Below are 16,008 nucleotides of genomic sequence, written 5' to 3'. Positions count from 1 at the left end.
AATAAGCATCTTAGTGTAACCTCGAGGGACTCGACCAATTACACTAAGCCTAAAAGATAAGTAACTCTTGCCGATCACAACTTCTTGTGATTCCTATCATGTTCGGCCTACGAACCACCATGGTCTTAAGGGACTCGACCAACCATGATGTTCGGTTAAGTCAACACCATCGTTACAAGATGAGTATGATTCGATGATATACCCTCGAGGGACTCGACCAATCATACCATATCCGTAGGTCACCAGTGACATCTCTATGTTGTATGCAAGATAGCGAACCACGATATAGGTGAGCCCCAAGGGACTCGAATAACTTAACCTACGTCAAGATTCGGTCCCTACCTATAATAATGGAAGGTCACATGGGTCAATCTAATTGTCTCATGTTTACTGACTTAATATTATCGAGAGAGGGGATTTTGATTTGCTCTCCTAATATAATATGTCACACACATACATATTTAATATATATCTACATCGCATGCAATTATATATACATATCTATTAGGAGTACAAGTAATCACACATCACATAAGCAATCACACCAAATGATTATGGATCATAGTCTAATATGATCAAACTAAGCTAGTGGGTCTAATCACTCACATCAAGATTTATGTATACAGTGGTGCATCTCTATGCCTTGTGATTATCCATCTCATTCTCATTGGTTCCATCGACATCTCAACACATCTTGTAGGTGGGCGCCCCCGCGGACAACTCTACTCACAAGCGCAACGCCTACAGGTGTCGCTACCCCTGTAGGCGACTAGTTGTTGCTCGCCAGCCACTTGCACGCAGGTGGCCAGGCCTCAGCCACGGTTGCAAGCAGCCATTGGCCAACCTACAAGGGCAGCAACAGTTGCTGCCCTATCTCACATTTTGCGTCAATGATTTTGACGATAAAAGTCTTCCCAAAACACAACACACATAGTTCAAAACTAATATTTCACACGAACAACCTGGCTCTAATACCACTATAGAAAATTTTAAGGGGTAACATCACATGCGCAATGGAAGAACAAAAAATAAAAATCTTCAAATTTTCAAAAATATGTTCATCGTCGTGCGAAGATTGGTGCGCAAAATCTGCAAAACTAAAAACTGCATATATGAAAGATTATATTTTACCTAGGGAGATCATATATCCCTGAATCTTTACAGATCTATAGGAGAGGATGAAAGAGGTCAAGCGTCCTCCTCTCTAGTAGTGATCTATATTGTAAGGCTGCGACGACGCTCCTCAAATCTCTGCCCTAATCTTCATGCCTACTATCTGAGGAGGAGAAGGGGAGAGGAGAATAGGAGATGACAACCAAGAGAAACTCTAGCCTATGAACCTTTAGTTCCCTCTTATTTATATGGGCCCCTTGTCAACTAAACCCTAATGGATCCTATCTTATTAGGTATTGGATCTCCATCCAACTATCCAAGCCTCTTATATTAGTGGATCTCTATCCAATAATCTCTCAATGGCTCTTATTGGATCTAATCCATAGGATTCAATAATTCAGGGGCTTATTAGATATCCAATAAGATAGGGGCTCCGACGGATATCTTATATCTGAACTTCTACTCATCGCAATGCCTACCATATGTGTGTGACCCTCTAGGCTCAATATCGAGCTAGCAGTGAGTCATACCTATCATGATTCATTCTAGCTCAATGAATTATTATCTTCATAATAATTCACTCGACTCATCGACTGCAGACATACTAAGCCACTACGTCACAGTCCTCAAACGATACAGAGGAATCCAATCCATTGGACCTATCCATCCTTAGTTACAATGTATCTATAGTCTCTTATCCATCTAATACCCTAGTGATCGTATACTAGGTATGGTAATTTCATGCCCATACAATTTCTACTCAAGCCTCACTCTAATCGGATTCTTTCATAGAACTCTTTCTCCCTCAATCTGAATGACCCTAGCTAGGGATTTGTTTGAGCAAAAGCATATGAGATATTCTTCTCATAACACCAAGAGTGGATGATCCTCTATCGACACTCAATAGTTCTTGTAAGGTTGGTTACCACTCCCGATGATCGGTTGTGCTAGATCTGAAACCTTCAGACCTATAATTCTGGTATCAAAGAGTGAAGTACTCATACACGACATTCTTGGTGTCTCAAATCTAAGAAGCAGATACATCACTGGAACTACGGAATTACTGTTTAACAATAAGGAATCATCAAACATCCATCATTCAATGAGCGAATCAATCAGTGAACTCATTCTCTAATGAGCACCTACACTATATCCCTAGTGTCCCCACACGAGCAGCTATGAGACCAATCACCTCCATCATATACAAGTATACAGTACACCAGTCTATCCGGTTATCTCGATGTCCCTCTCGAATAAGCTATGATTGAGATTATTTAGGGTATATATTTAAATGTGAATCGGTCTTATTATCGTGACCTCATCACGATCTAATTCTCATTACACCGATCAATAGACATCAATATATATATATATATATATATATATATATATATATATATATATATATATATAATGAACAAAAAATTACGTATCATGTTACACGTGTCATTACTCACGTGATTGGTTTGTAGGGTATCTATGACTAGCAAGCTCAATAATGTATCATGCACCCTTTAGATATTTAGCCCAAGAATGCATCAGGCACCCTTGGATGTTTAGCCCAAGAATGACACATCAAATGCTCTTGTATGCCTTATATGAAAAGGGTATATTGGGTATTATTTGGTTTCTTAGCCTAAGAGAGATGTATCGAGCACTTTTGGATGCTTAGCTCGAGAAAAACATATTGTATTGTTCAAATGTTTCTATCCTCCAAGGATGTATCATACGTTGTAGACTTTTATATCATGAAAGAAACGTTGTTTGATACTCTTTAAATGTATTTGTCCATCAAGAACACATTGGACACTTCATATGCTCTTATCCATTGATGACACATTGCATCAATACACTTATCCACAAAAGACGCATGTATACTTTAAATTTATTTATTTTTTCCACATAAGACGCATCATATGTTTTATATGCTCTTATCCACGAAAGGATGCATTGACCTAACCCTCCATGGGCTCAGTGCATACATCGAAACCTGCCTCTGCTCGGTTGTTGGCGCCGAACAGCAAATATGAGACCAGTCTCGATCGAGAACTAGATGGGACCCACACATAATTTTGATCAAATTAATATAATTAAATAATATAAGGAATTAAAGATGGTATGATCGATTTTGAAGTTGTTGTAATATTGAAACCTTATAATAGTGGTTAGTTCTTAATTAGTCAGCATCTATATTCAACATCATCATCAAATCCTCCTGCCCTATCAATAATAAATAAAGTAAAATAAAATAATCCTCCTACGATATGATTAGAAAAATATTCAGGCAATCCACATTCTATGAACAATTGGTATCAAACGTGAGAACAAACTTCAATAGGAGAGAATAATTTATGAGCTCACCGGCGAGGAAGATCAATTCTTGGAGTAGTCGAGTAGGGTTAGAATATTGGATTTCTAATAATATGGACTGTGTGAGTCCTATCCAAACTTATTTTATGTTAATGTTATATCATATCATATTATATTACATTATATAATTTGATATTATTTTGATAATATTTAGCATATAAAATTTGAATATGTAGCAGTCATGTGTTGGAACACTCTCACTTGTGGACTCTTATTTCTTTGTTTACCTTCATAAATTTTAGTCTAGCATATATATTAATTTAATATTAATATATTTTTCATTAAAATCCATCCAAAAAAAATCAGCTCAACATCTCCAACTATATTAAAAAGGATAAAATACATAATTTACCTAAACATCCCTATATTTTCACTATAAGGATAACTAATGAAAAAAAATTGATAGTGTACAGAAGTTGTTAGATTTTCTAATAATATGTATGCAATTTATACATACTTATCTTATGGCAAGTGGAAATATCATGCTAAATGGTTGTCATAAGAAATTTATTAAACTCATCAATCCAATCTCTCTTGAGAAAAAAAAAAGATATATTTTTTAATTATCTTTGAAAAATTCTCATAAAATATCTTAACTTTCAAAAATTCTTACATAGCGTCTTTTATCATGTGAAAAGATAATTTTATTCCTAACCCATATCGAATCCGTCCTCTTGCATCACTTTTACACGAAAACCATCTTTGTATTTATGGACTTCATTGGTCCTGTCAAATCCGTCATCACCTCCGTACTCCCTTTTCATTAGGTGAGGGCTGTGAACTTATTACCTATATAATAAGCGAGAACAACAAGAGCAAGACAAGTCCGACAAGGACTAAGGGTAAAATTATCATTTATAAAAAAAAAATTTATAAAATTTTTTAAAAGTTGAGTCAAGAGTAGTGAACGAGTGGGGCTCACATGTCAGCAACTATTCAAGAGTTATGTTCTTCCTGTCAGCTTCTAATTACTATTTTGATGTTTGTGATTTTTCTTAATGTGGGTTGGACCACATTAAATGTTTTTATTATGGGGACTTTCATTTCATAAAGGCATTACTTGGAGATAAAATACAAACTTATAGATTTTCTTGATGAGTGTTGGTGATGATTGGATCAACTCGATCCGGTTGAAGTCCGCATGCATTAAAAGTTTGATGTGATCAAAAGAGAGGCTCGAATCATCAAACAGTAGATTGGATGGGGTGGTTGACCTATACAAAAATTGAGAATGGATACGGTTCCCCATGTGATCCCTCTGATGATCTAGTCTGATGTGATGATCAAAGGGATGCTTAGATGTTTGCGAGATTGGATGGGGTTTCGCATGTGATCCCTCTGATGATCTAATCTATCACAAAACAAAAAACAAGAATTTCAAGTAAACAATAACTTATTTCAATTATTACGACATGATGATTTTTTTTATAATGGGCTTAACCCGAAGAAATATCTTATGATATTAAGAATATTCTTTCAATATTTTATATTGGGTTGATATGCACGTGACCCAATTGTTGAGTGAGATTTATTTTCTCCTTGTTGATTATTGCCATCACATTTCTAAGGCGAGATTGAAGTGAATATTTTCTCTATGAGAAAGAAAATTATGAATTTTACTTTTGAAAATTAAAATACTTGAACAATTATCTCTGTGAAAATATCCTGATGGTTAGACAATTGATGATACGTTTCAGGTTTGACTTCGTATAGAACCATGTTGTACGCAATATAATATAATAAAAAATAATTCATCAATAATTGAGAAAAATAAATTATGCCAATGATATCAGAATTTTACATTCTCCTCTTAATATGTCGTACAACATAACAGCCTATTCCATCATGGCATATGGAATGCAAAGAAAAAGCTAACATGGGATTCATGTGTACAACACTACAAAGTTGTATGATTCGGAAACAAACAATGGCATTCATCTTCCTTCTCGATTTCTCATATGCAATGCTTCACACTTGTTCCCTTGATCAAAATAAATAAAAGCTTGTCTCCTCAAATGATATAGGTTTTCTTTAGCACCTTCCTGCCTCGCTTCCTTGGGTTGGAATCGACAATGATGTTCAAGGCATTCACAATCTCTGCATCCTCGTCGTTCCATATGTTTCTTGCAGCATCTGGGTTTTTTAGCAGCAGCTTCGCCACCAGGAAGCCTGCGATGGACCAAGTTTGGTACAGACGAGCTTGTTTTCCAATGAATCGTGCTCGCTTGGTATCATAATATTCAGGCCACCTGTCTGCTGCAATGCGCTTTTCCGCAACCTCAATGGCTCTTGCAGCAATTTCTGGCCTGTTCATCTTAATGCATGCAACTGTGAGCTGCATTTTGATCACAAAAGGATAAGTCAGCATTAAAATGTCTTTCATGTGAGAACTATCTCCAGTAAACAAATGAATCTGCCCAAAGTATAGATTGCAGATCTTTTAAAATGCAGCATCTTCATTTCCGTCAGTAAAAGTTCCCAGCATTACAAGCAAAGTGTCAACATGCAGAATTTGGTTCTACTTAAATCTCAATTTCACAACGAAGTGCCAGGATGTGAGGCAAGATGGAACCACTGTTAGCATGACTCTCCAGGCCATGAGTTCTGATCCATTTGGGACATAAACCCACAAACAATGGCTACTTCTTGTCAAGGCATACTCACCTAGCCAGACAAAAGGTTTATGACTGCCAATAATTTGTATGAGTACTGAGAATGGTTCACCAGTTATACTATTTTCAAGTGTCTGACCTCGACATGCAGCATGCATAAGATACCTCTCAGCACTTGATATATCATTTCTACTCAAGTCAATGATAATCAAACTCATGTCAAAAAGTAGGCATGCAAAAGACAAAGCAGAAGTCAGATATTTATGTGTATATCATCAATACACTAAAAAGAAAACAGGGTAATCCCAGACAAATAATGCTACCACAAAATTTATACTGAAAATAAAATAACAATGGTGTATTGCCCACCTGCCAGAGCAATGTTGGCCAGGAACCTCCATTGTGGTATGACCAAGGCCTGCAGAAAGCACAATCATAGATTAGAGTAAAGAACTGGAAACTCAAATGGCAAGGTACTATTAGTAGATGCTGAAAGATTACGTATTTTTGGGATCACTGCCAGTAATAATTTGCCATTCCTGACCCTCAAGAGCAGGATAACATATCTTAAATGGCATATCTGCCACCAAATCAGACCATTTAGCCTCAATAAGATCCAAAATGGCAAGTGATTGATGTGTAGTTGCTAGACTGCTCACTATAGACCACAGATTTCCTAGAGAAAAGAAACGAAAATCCATGTGTGCAGGCTGCAAATTTCCAATAAAGTAACCTCCTTTCTCAGGCATCCATTCCACTAGCCATGGAGAAATTTGATCAGGGTAGATGTTGAACTTGTTCACAGCATCATAAGAATATTCTTCTGTTTTGTATCTGTAGATCTCATTGAGTTTTCTCTTGTCTACCCAATAATACTCCCGAATGTGAAATGACAGTGCTATTAGTCTGTTATTTAATGCTCGAATAAGGTCTGCTGATCCATCCTCTGGTGCAAGCATCTCCCGAGCACATACAAGTGCCGAATAGAACAGTGCCTGCACAAACAAGGCTCAGTCAGACATACACCCATAAATGATTTAGAGGGAACTCATTCACTTGTTTCATGTGACAGCTTTCCTCTAAAAATTGAGGTGCTATCCAACAGAAGCAAGAATCTTAAGCAATTCATGAGTGTGAGTTTGCTGGTTCAGGGTTAAAGAAGATTAATTTGGTGGATGGAGAGCAAACAAATGTTAACAAGGGTTAAAATGACCCAGTCAAAGTGGTAATTTGCAAAAGAAAAACTAATTTCAATTCAACATTACATGGCCAAATTGGACACCTACCAAAAATATCTCAGAAAGAACACCATTAAGACAAACTTCTGGTTCAACTTAGAGCAAATATATTAAGGATTACCATTCAGCTTATACCAAATGTTAATGTAGCGCTTCAGATTTTTCTTTATAAAAAAGAAACAGAAGCACTTAATCTAACTCAAGAACAATAGAAGTCGTTAAAATGGAAGCAAAAGATGCCACCTGAATTTCAAGAGGGTGGCCATGAATCCCCATTCGGCGGTCAATCATGCATGAACCATCTGTTACTAATAATGTTGGAAACATGTCAAAGCCATCAGCTAAACAAAGCTTTAGAATCATCTTGATGCCTGTCTGCACATCAATTCTTTCCTGGACTGAGAGATCTCCAGAGCATTTTCCATAAGCCCGTAGCAGTATAATCCACCATAATCCTGCAGTCGAATATAATAGCATGTTTAACACTCAACATCCATGATTAAGCAGAATGCTAAACCTTGCAGAGAGATTTGAACAAATCCTAGTGAACATCCAAAATTATAAGCAGACACCACAAAACGCAACTAGATGTATAGCAAAAGACTTCTCTTATCAACAACATCCAAGTACAGTATAACTCCTTGAGGTACTAATGAATATTATAAGAAAACTTGTCAGCTATGTGGCAATATATGATAATGTAGAAGGTGTCAGCTAACTTAGCTAGTAAAGCTCTTGACAGTTTATCACAAGGTCCTGGGCTCGAATTCTGCCTTCACCACTTATCCATTGCGAAAAAGAAAATATAGGATAACATACCTGAATCAACTGGTGCTACACGTCCTATTGCAGCTTCTCCAAAATCAGGGTCCAAGACTTCTTCAGTAGCAGAGTCATCACCATCAAGCGGAACTGTCCTAATCTTGAAGCTTGCTGGCATCAATCCCTGACCTGGACTGTGACAATCCATTGTCTTCTCCCAGCTCTACAAATTTTAAAAAAGAATTTGAATGGTGTTCTCTATACTCTATAGATGGAAAACTCAGGTGTAGCTGTTAGTGCAGTGACGACATTATGATTTGAATCTACGAGCACTATAACATGCAAGCTTTGTTTCCTAAACTCTCAACTCATGATGTGAAAGTCTCCATACACAGATGATGGGTAACAAAATAAAGTAGAAAAACAATCTAATGAAGAAGAAAACACAAGACATCTTTTAACACCCTTTTCATTCCAATTGTTGACTCTTGTGCCACTTCTAGTAGTAAAGACAACAGGAAACTTCTTACCTACACTCCAAATCACAGGCATGTATGACAATTTAATGCATTACCTGCAGCTGAAGAGTGTGAAGAATGAAGTTGCGGACAATTTCATATTCTCCCATCAGTAGAAAAGCCATCCCCGAAGGTATGAAATCACGAATGAAAACCTGATCATAGTTCAAAACACTGCTACCGTTATCAGATGGATCCTTTGCTGCAATAGTTCCAACTGGAGTTCCACAATAATAAACCACAGATTCCTGTAAAAGCCGCCACGCCACATCCTCAACAGAGTTTCCTCTCGTCTTGTCCGATGACTGATTGACTGATACATCATTAGGCATGATGGCAGAACCATTCTCAAAATCAACAACTTTCTGCCCATTCAGCTCACCAAGAATCTGATCTGCCTTACTCGTTGGTTCAGTGAACCAGGTCTTGTTGGCATCTCCACTGGTGCTCTCAGCTCGCTGGCACTTGCATTTCAAAGACAACAATCGGTTATTGATGTTCCTAAATCCATAATCTCTCAGGCAACCGTTCCGCATTCTTGATGTAGAACATGAAGCTGCGAGCGCACGACTCTTCCTCCGGTACTTCCCACGAGTTTTATAGTGGATAGCTACGTGCGGCGCATTCGCAAATAAACTGGGACTAAAATGGGCAGGTACTGCCCCAGATAGGGCATGCATAGCTACCACCGAAGAACCCATCATCGAAACATCAAACAACAAATTTGTATCGATACCTTACAGAATCAACCGCGCACATTATCCAGCGGCCTGAGAACAGAAGTCGCAGAAAAAGATCATTTTTGGTTCCAAAAAGTCACAATAAATGGAGATAATACAACCCCATGAGATCAACAAGAGGCTCAAAGTACACTCGCCAAACAAAAATAGCAAAACCCCCAACTTGCCAATTTCTTTCACCAACTCGATTGAAAACCCTACGAACGCTACAAAACCCGTCGGATGATCGCCAGAATATTAATAGAAGACGCAAATAGTCGGGTGGCGGAGGCTCGGGAGAAGCACCGACCGGATTCTTGACGACATCGATTAACCGACCAGGAAGCTGGAAAACCCTCAACACCAATTAATCGAGAAGAACAGGAAATTACCAGGAAGAGGAAGTGAATGACCTCGAAACGAGGAACGGGATCGGAAGAGACGGGAATTGCTAAGGATGACACACATACATGACGACACTTGAAATTAGGGGAAATATAAAGAACATATCCACTCGCTGTAACGGCCGCAACGAAGCTTCATATCCGATGGGGGAAATGATAACATTGAAGAGGATAAGAACAAATATATATTAATGGGAACGGCATTCCATCAACAAAAATAATATTATGCATATGTGAGATATAAAGTCATATATATTTACTAAAAAAAAAAGGCAAATTTCAGTATTTTTTTATTTTTTTCCTAAAGATACTTCCTTTTTGATATTTTCGAAAAATTTGGCATAACTCCTTAAATACCTCATGATGATTGAAGTAATGCTTGGTTATATTATGAATTAGTTATTCTCTTGTGTACAGTAATTTTTGATAGGTTTATAATGTTTTTGGATTCTTCACCAAAATATTTAAGTCTGTTTAAAATTATCATAATTATGATAAATTGATTCAAAACTAAATAGAATTCATTTCGATGTTTCATATGTAAAAATAAGATTTCAAATAAATATTTTTTATTATTTTAGAAACAAAAACTATCAAATAGGAAGATTTACTTTCTTACCAAATGTTAATGGTTTGAAACCTTATTAAATATATTTTTTATCATGTCAACAAGTTTAATTGGTAAGGACCTCCACAATTTATTACAAAGTCCTAAGCTTGAATCCTATATTCATCACTTGTTATTTACAGTATATATATATATATATATATATATATATATATATATATATATACATATATATATATATGTATATATATATATATATATATGTATATATATATATATACATATATATATATATATATATGTATATATATATATGTATATATATATATATGTATATATATATATATGTATATATATATATATATGTATATATGTATATATGTGTATATGTATATATATATATATGTATATATATACATATATATGTATATATATATACATATATATATATATATATACATATACACATATATATATATATACATATATATATACATATATATATATATACATATATATATACATATATATATACATATATATATATACATATGTATATATGTATATATATATACATATATACATATATACATATGTATATATACATATATATATATATACATATGTATATATATATATATATATATATACATATATATATATATATACATATGTATATATATATGTATATATATATATATATACATATATATATATATATGTATATATATATATATACATATATATATATATGTATATATATATTAAAAATCACTTTAATTGATGAATTAGATTGATTTTACCCTATCAATTGGTCCCCTAAAAAAAGGATGAGAGTAATTGTTATGTCTTATTAGGAGTATTCTAGAAAATATGGCAAAAAGAATACCGATTGAAAAATATTTAAAAATTTTATTGGAAAAAAAAGGAACTTTTTACCAGAATTCATCCAAAAAACATATAAGAATAATAATATTATTATTACTAATATATATTTGTTAGATTTATAAGATGGGATAATATTTACTTTCATGAAACTGCTTGATAGATTGTTTTGTGGAGTGAGACAGGATAGACTTTGGGTTATGAACAAGTGATATTCTTTCTATTATAGTATAAATCCAATTAATATTCAGAGGAATATATATAAAGAGAAAGAAAAAAAAATATTATAAGGGCTAATACATTATTTCCCACATATGAGAGGCTGAGGTGCACTTCCTTGACTCGCATCATAACCATCTTGTGTGATCCTGACAGAAGTAGGGGCATGGAGTGTTCCATCGCTGCTGCGTGGAAATTGCTTTGCCTCGAAGCCAAGCGAAGTCGAAAGGCCGAGTCTGCAGACCACCCTCGTTACACGGAATATGAAGTCTCATATTGCGATCAGCTTCATAATGAAGTACGAGTAATATGGATGTTCATGATGGAAAGCCAGGTGGTAGCTCATGTGCTTTATCTTGGCGCCTACGACTCTCCTTCCAAGTCTCTTCATAACAACGCAGCTCGTGCAGGGACAGAAGTGAAAGGAAGGGCTGCGTCGAAGAGGAGAAGAAGGTAGGAGAGAGGTCTGTCGGCTCTGAAGAAGCGTTGAGAGGGTCTAATGGAGGAAGGACAGCAGCAGCACATTCGACAAATCAAGAACTCGCGGCTAATGGAGGAGGATGGTGAAGAAGAATCACCGAGGTCAGCTCTTTCCTCATTCCAAGCAAGAGAAGAAGAGATCGAGAGGAAGAAAATGGAGGTCAAAGAGAAGGTTTTTGCTCAGTTGTGCAGAGTGGAAGAGGAGACTAAACACTTGGCCATGATCCGAGGCGTAAGTAGAACCATGCACCATCTATAATTCTGATCCATTAGAATCCAGGAAAACGTCTGATGGCCATGATTACATATCCTAACTTGGATTCTGGTAGGAACTGGAAGCCATGGTAGATCCAACCAGGAACGAAGCGGCGGCATTACGCAAGAAGATAGACGCAGTCAATCGTGCATTGAAACCTCTCGGACAATCCTGTCTGAGGAAGGTAAACCAAAGTTTAGATCTTCTAGAAACTGAGTGTTGTTTGATGATCAATTTACGTGTTGCAATCGAGTTTAATCATGACCTGGATGATCACATTTTGTGAAGGAAAAAGAATACAAAGAAGCTCTCGAAGCCTTCAATGAGAAGAACAAGGAGAAGTCTCAGCTAGTGGCCAAACTCATGGAGGTGACTTTTCTTTCTTTTGCGTCTTTTTTTATTTGGTAAGCTGTTGAATGAGCTTGCCATCCATGGAAGCAGTAGTGTTGATTGAGTTCGTCATGTTCATTGTTCGAGCAGCTGGTCAGCGAGAGCGAGAGACTGAGGATGAGGAAGCTGGAGGAGTTGAACAAGTCGATAGATTTCTTTCGCTAAGTCCATCTGCAGGAGCGTTTCAGATGGATTTTTTCTACAGTAATGTTTGTGATCGGGATTCCAAGTTCTGTTTCGGTCGATTGTAATGGTTTAGTTCCGAATTGCTTTAATGCATCATCGGAATCTCTCTCTCTCTCTCTCTCTCTCCAGGCATTATTAATCCTTCGATGTTGGCGGCCGCAGCGGTGACCCACCGGCATCTGCAACTGCAGCGGGGACCGGCAAGTGGTGAACCCACTCGAACCAGGTACGCTCACGTCTGAACCTGCAACTGCGGGGAGAGAAATGGCTCCCCTTCCTCGGAGACGTCAATGAGGCTTCCAATATTGACGAGGGAGGTCAAAATTGAAGTGGGAAAAGTCAAATTCACGTTGCGTTAGATAGTAAATATAGTTATAATATTGGCAATATCCGACACGAGAGCTTTTGATGGTCATTCTTCTCCAACGATACCAAAACATAAACGCTTATGCATTCTGCTTACGTCAATACCGGACTACTATACTGTAGACAAAAAGAGAAGAAAGAAAGAAAACGGGAACGACATAGGACACGACATCCAATTGCTGCGGTCGGGCGCCGGGGGCGGCGGCTCGGTCATGGCCACGCCGCCCGGCCGTGGCGGGTGAGGGCGGGCGGCTTCCGCCAAGGGTCGAGGACAGAGTCGCGGTACCTCCACGGCAGCGCCTGGCTCCTTCCCCGCTTCGAGCGCACGATCGGGGCCGTCTCCGTATCGTCGAGATCGGACGGAATCCACCGTTTCTTTCCCCCACCGCCCGAAAAGGTCGGCGCCCTGTCGGGCGGGGCGGAGGATCCCTCCGCGGGCGAAGCCTCTGGCTCGACCTTCTTTTCCTCCGGCCCCTCCTCGAAGACGCCGCCTGACACCTGACGGACAGCCTCCAGAAGCAAATCCAAGCATCCCTGATTCTCGCGGTCCTTTCCTGCGCTCCTACTGCTGCTGCTGCTCGTGATGGTGGTGGTTGCAGGGGTCGCCGCTTCTTCTCCTTCCCCGCTTCCCTTCGTTTCTTCTTGTTCTGCGAAGACCTCCTTTTTGGCGTCGTGTTCTGCCGCCTCCCCGTGGCCCTCGCCCTCGTTCTTCTCTTCAGGATCGCATTCGCCCTCGGAACTATTGACCGCAGTCAAAACGTCGACGCCGCCAACTGCCGCCGATGGGGCCATCGCGAAGGTCGCGCCCTCCGCGCCTCCGGACTCCACCGGCGCGGAGGCATCCACGACGACCCCGTGCGCCGTGGGGCCATCTCCCTCGGCGGGTCCTCGTCCGATCTCTGGCGTCAGGCCCCACCTAAGCCTCGGATCGACGCCAAAGCCCGGCTCTTTCGTCATCCCACGCGCCGCCCCGAGATCTCCGCCGACGCCGCGGCCGAACGCGTCGGACACGGGGCGAGGAGGAGGAGTCGGGGCAGGAGTGGTGGAGATGATGGCTATGATCTTGGCCAAGGCGGCTTGGGCTTTGGCTTCCCCGGTGCGGGACAAAGCGACGGCGTAGAGTTGGCCGTCGGATCGGCGATTGACAGGAGCAGGCGAGGAAGCCATGAACAAGGATCGAAGCTTCTGCTCCTCTTCCGCGTCGTCCCTCCTTTCCTCCTCCTCGATATCTCTTAACAGATTATTAGGATGAATATAAACAATGATAATAATAATAATAATAAATAAATAATAATAATAATAATAATAATAATAATAATAATAACAACAACAACAACAACAACAACAATAATAGATAAAAATTAAGAAAAAGACTGATAAACCCTTCGGTTTCAAATATTCTATTTACTTGTTAATCTATCACAAACTTCAAATTTACTTGAGAGTCCCAATTGTATATATTTAATTATTATATAATTAAATACTTAATTATTATTATTTAAATTAATAATAATATTTGAATCCGAGTTTGGAAGTGAGCATGCACATTACAAAGACATAGAACATTTTCGTTATTGATAGAGGAAATTAATAATCTTATTGCACATCATTTTAATATAATAGAAAAAAATATATGAATTTAACTTCCTAGAACAGAATGTGAGATGATGAGAATAATAGAATGGCTTAAAAACACATACGATAAATTTAATTAAAAATCAATGAGGTCACATTTTGATCATCAATCTATTATGGAGAGTGAGAATATAGCTTTTTGTTGAGATGAGATACACAATAATTTGCACAGTATCATCCTCATATAATGTTCAATTTAGATAATATTAAAAATAAAAATAAAAACACCTATAAAATGCCTGAAAGGGAGTCAGAGAAATGAATCATATTTCTTAAACCCTACAAGGATACCCCTTTTATAGTAAAAAAAGAATTTTCAACTCTCAATAATAAAAAATAAAATTTTCATTTTAATATAAATATTATCATTTTGATTTAGTGATTATAGGCTAACAAAGTCTACCATCAAATGAAGGTTGTCTTGATTCGAGGTAAATTGTTTAGCTTTTCTCGGCCTACATATCAATCATAAAAGTCTATGAGAGTCAAGTCAAATTAAAATCAAATTGATCAAGTATCAAAATAAAAATCAATCAATGGTTCTACGATTTTGAATCAAATCAGAACCAAAAACAAGGAATCTGATTTGGTTTCAAACTGATTGAAAAAATAAAAATATTTAAGTTAAAAAAATAAATATTTAATTTAATAAAAAAAAGATGATTATGGTTCAAAATTGGAATATCCATTTTCCTCCACCTCCTCCAAATCTCTATTAACAAATTATTAGGATGAAAATAAATGATGATGATGGTAATAATAATAATAATAATAATTATTATTATTATTATTATTATAGATAAAACCAAAAAAAGATAAATCCTCGGGTTTCAAGTATTCTATTTACTCATTAGTCCATCATAAATCTAAAATTTACTTAAGAGCCTATGTTATATCTCAAGACATAATCAAACCAAGGAGATTAACTAGTTAAATTGTTTAATTATTATTTTATAACTAATTGATATGATTTTGTATGATTTTTTTTTTATCCGGCATCAGTGTGTTAAACATTCAAATTTGAGTTTGGAAATGAGCATGTAAACATTCAGTAATTTTGGCTCTTGATAGAGGAAATTAATAATCGTGTTGCACATCATTTCAATATAACAGAGAAAAATAAATAAATGAATTTGACTTCATTGAGCATAATGCGAGATGAGAATAGCCTTTTTATTGAGATAAAATATACAATAATTTACATGACATCATCCTCATGTAATGTTTAACTTAGATAATATCAAAAAAAGATGAAAATAGATATAGAATACCGGAGAGGGAGTGAGA

General features: G+C 37.1%; 2 protein-coding genes across 3 annotated transcripts; one reads left to right on the top strand and one right to left on the bottom strand.

The window, feature by feature from the left end:
- Positions 1-5,244: 5,244 nt before the first annotated feature.
- Positions 5,245-9,889, bottom strand: LOC103979413 (neutral/alkaline invertase 3, chloroplastic). 2 transcript variants are annotated; one of them, XM_018823937.2, is made up of 7 exons: positions 9,725-9,885; positions 8,670-9,383; positions 8,153-8,318; positions 7,577-7,788; positions 6,597-7,090; positions 6,465-6,513; positions 5,245-5,818 (listed from the first exon to the last, which is right to left on the bottom strand). In XM_018823937.2, exons 2-7 carry the CDS (start codon positions 9,315-9,317, stop codon positions 5,495-5,497), a joined length of 1,893 nt encoding a protein of 630 aa, XP_018679482.2. In that variant the 5' UTR covers positions 9,318-9,383; positions 9,725-9,885; the 3' UTR covers positions 5,245-5,494. The 2 variants fall into 2 exon arrangements, with proteins under 2 accessions (XP_018679482.2, XP_064956119.1); XM_065100047.1 differs by having other exon boundaries at positions 8,670-9,889.
- A 1,943-nt stretch (positions 9,890-11,832) lies between these two features.
- Positions 11,833-12,768, top strand: LOC103979414 (uncharacterized). Its single transcript, XM_009395555.3, has 4 exons — positions 11,833-12,120; positions 12,218-12,328; positions 12,433-12,513; positions 12,625-12,768. The coding sequence occupies exons 1-4, from the start codon at positions 11,908-11,910 to the stop codon at positions 12,697-12,699; spliced, it is 480 nt and encodes a 159-aa protein (XP_009393830.2). The 5' UTR covers positions 11,833-11,907; the 3' UTR covers positions 12,700-12,768.
- The last annotated feature ends 3,240 nt before the right edge of the window (positions 12,769-16,008 follow it).

The sequence above is a fragment of the Musa acuminata genome, chromosome BXJ2-3 (assembly GCF_036884655.1).
Source record: "Musa acuminata AAA Group cultivar baxijiao chromosome BXJ2-3, Cavendish_Baxijiao_AAA, whole genome shotgun sequence".
Classification (NCBI taxonomy): domain Eukaryota; kingdom Viridiplantae; phylum Streptophyta; class Magnoliopsida; order Zingiberales; family Musaceae; genus Musa; species Musa acuminata.
The sequence above is the reverse complement of the archived record's forward strand: the minus strand, read 5'-3'. Positions and strand labels throughout refer to the sequence as shown.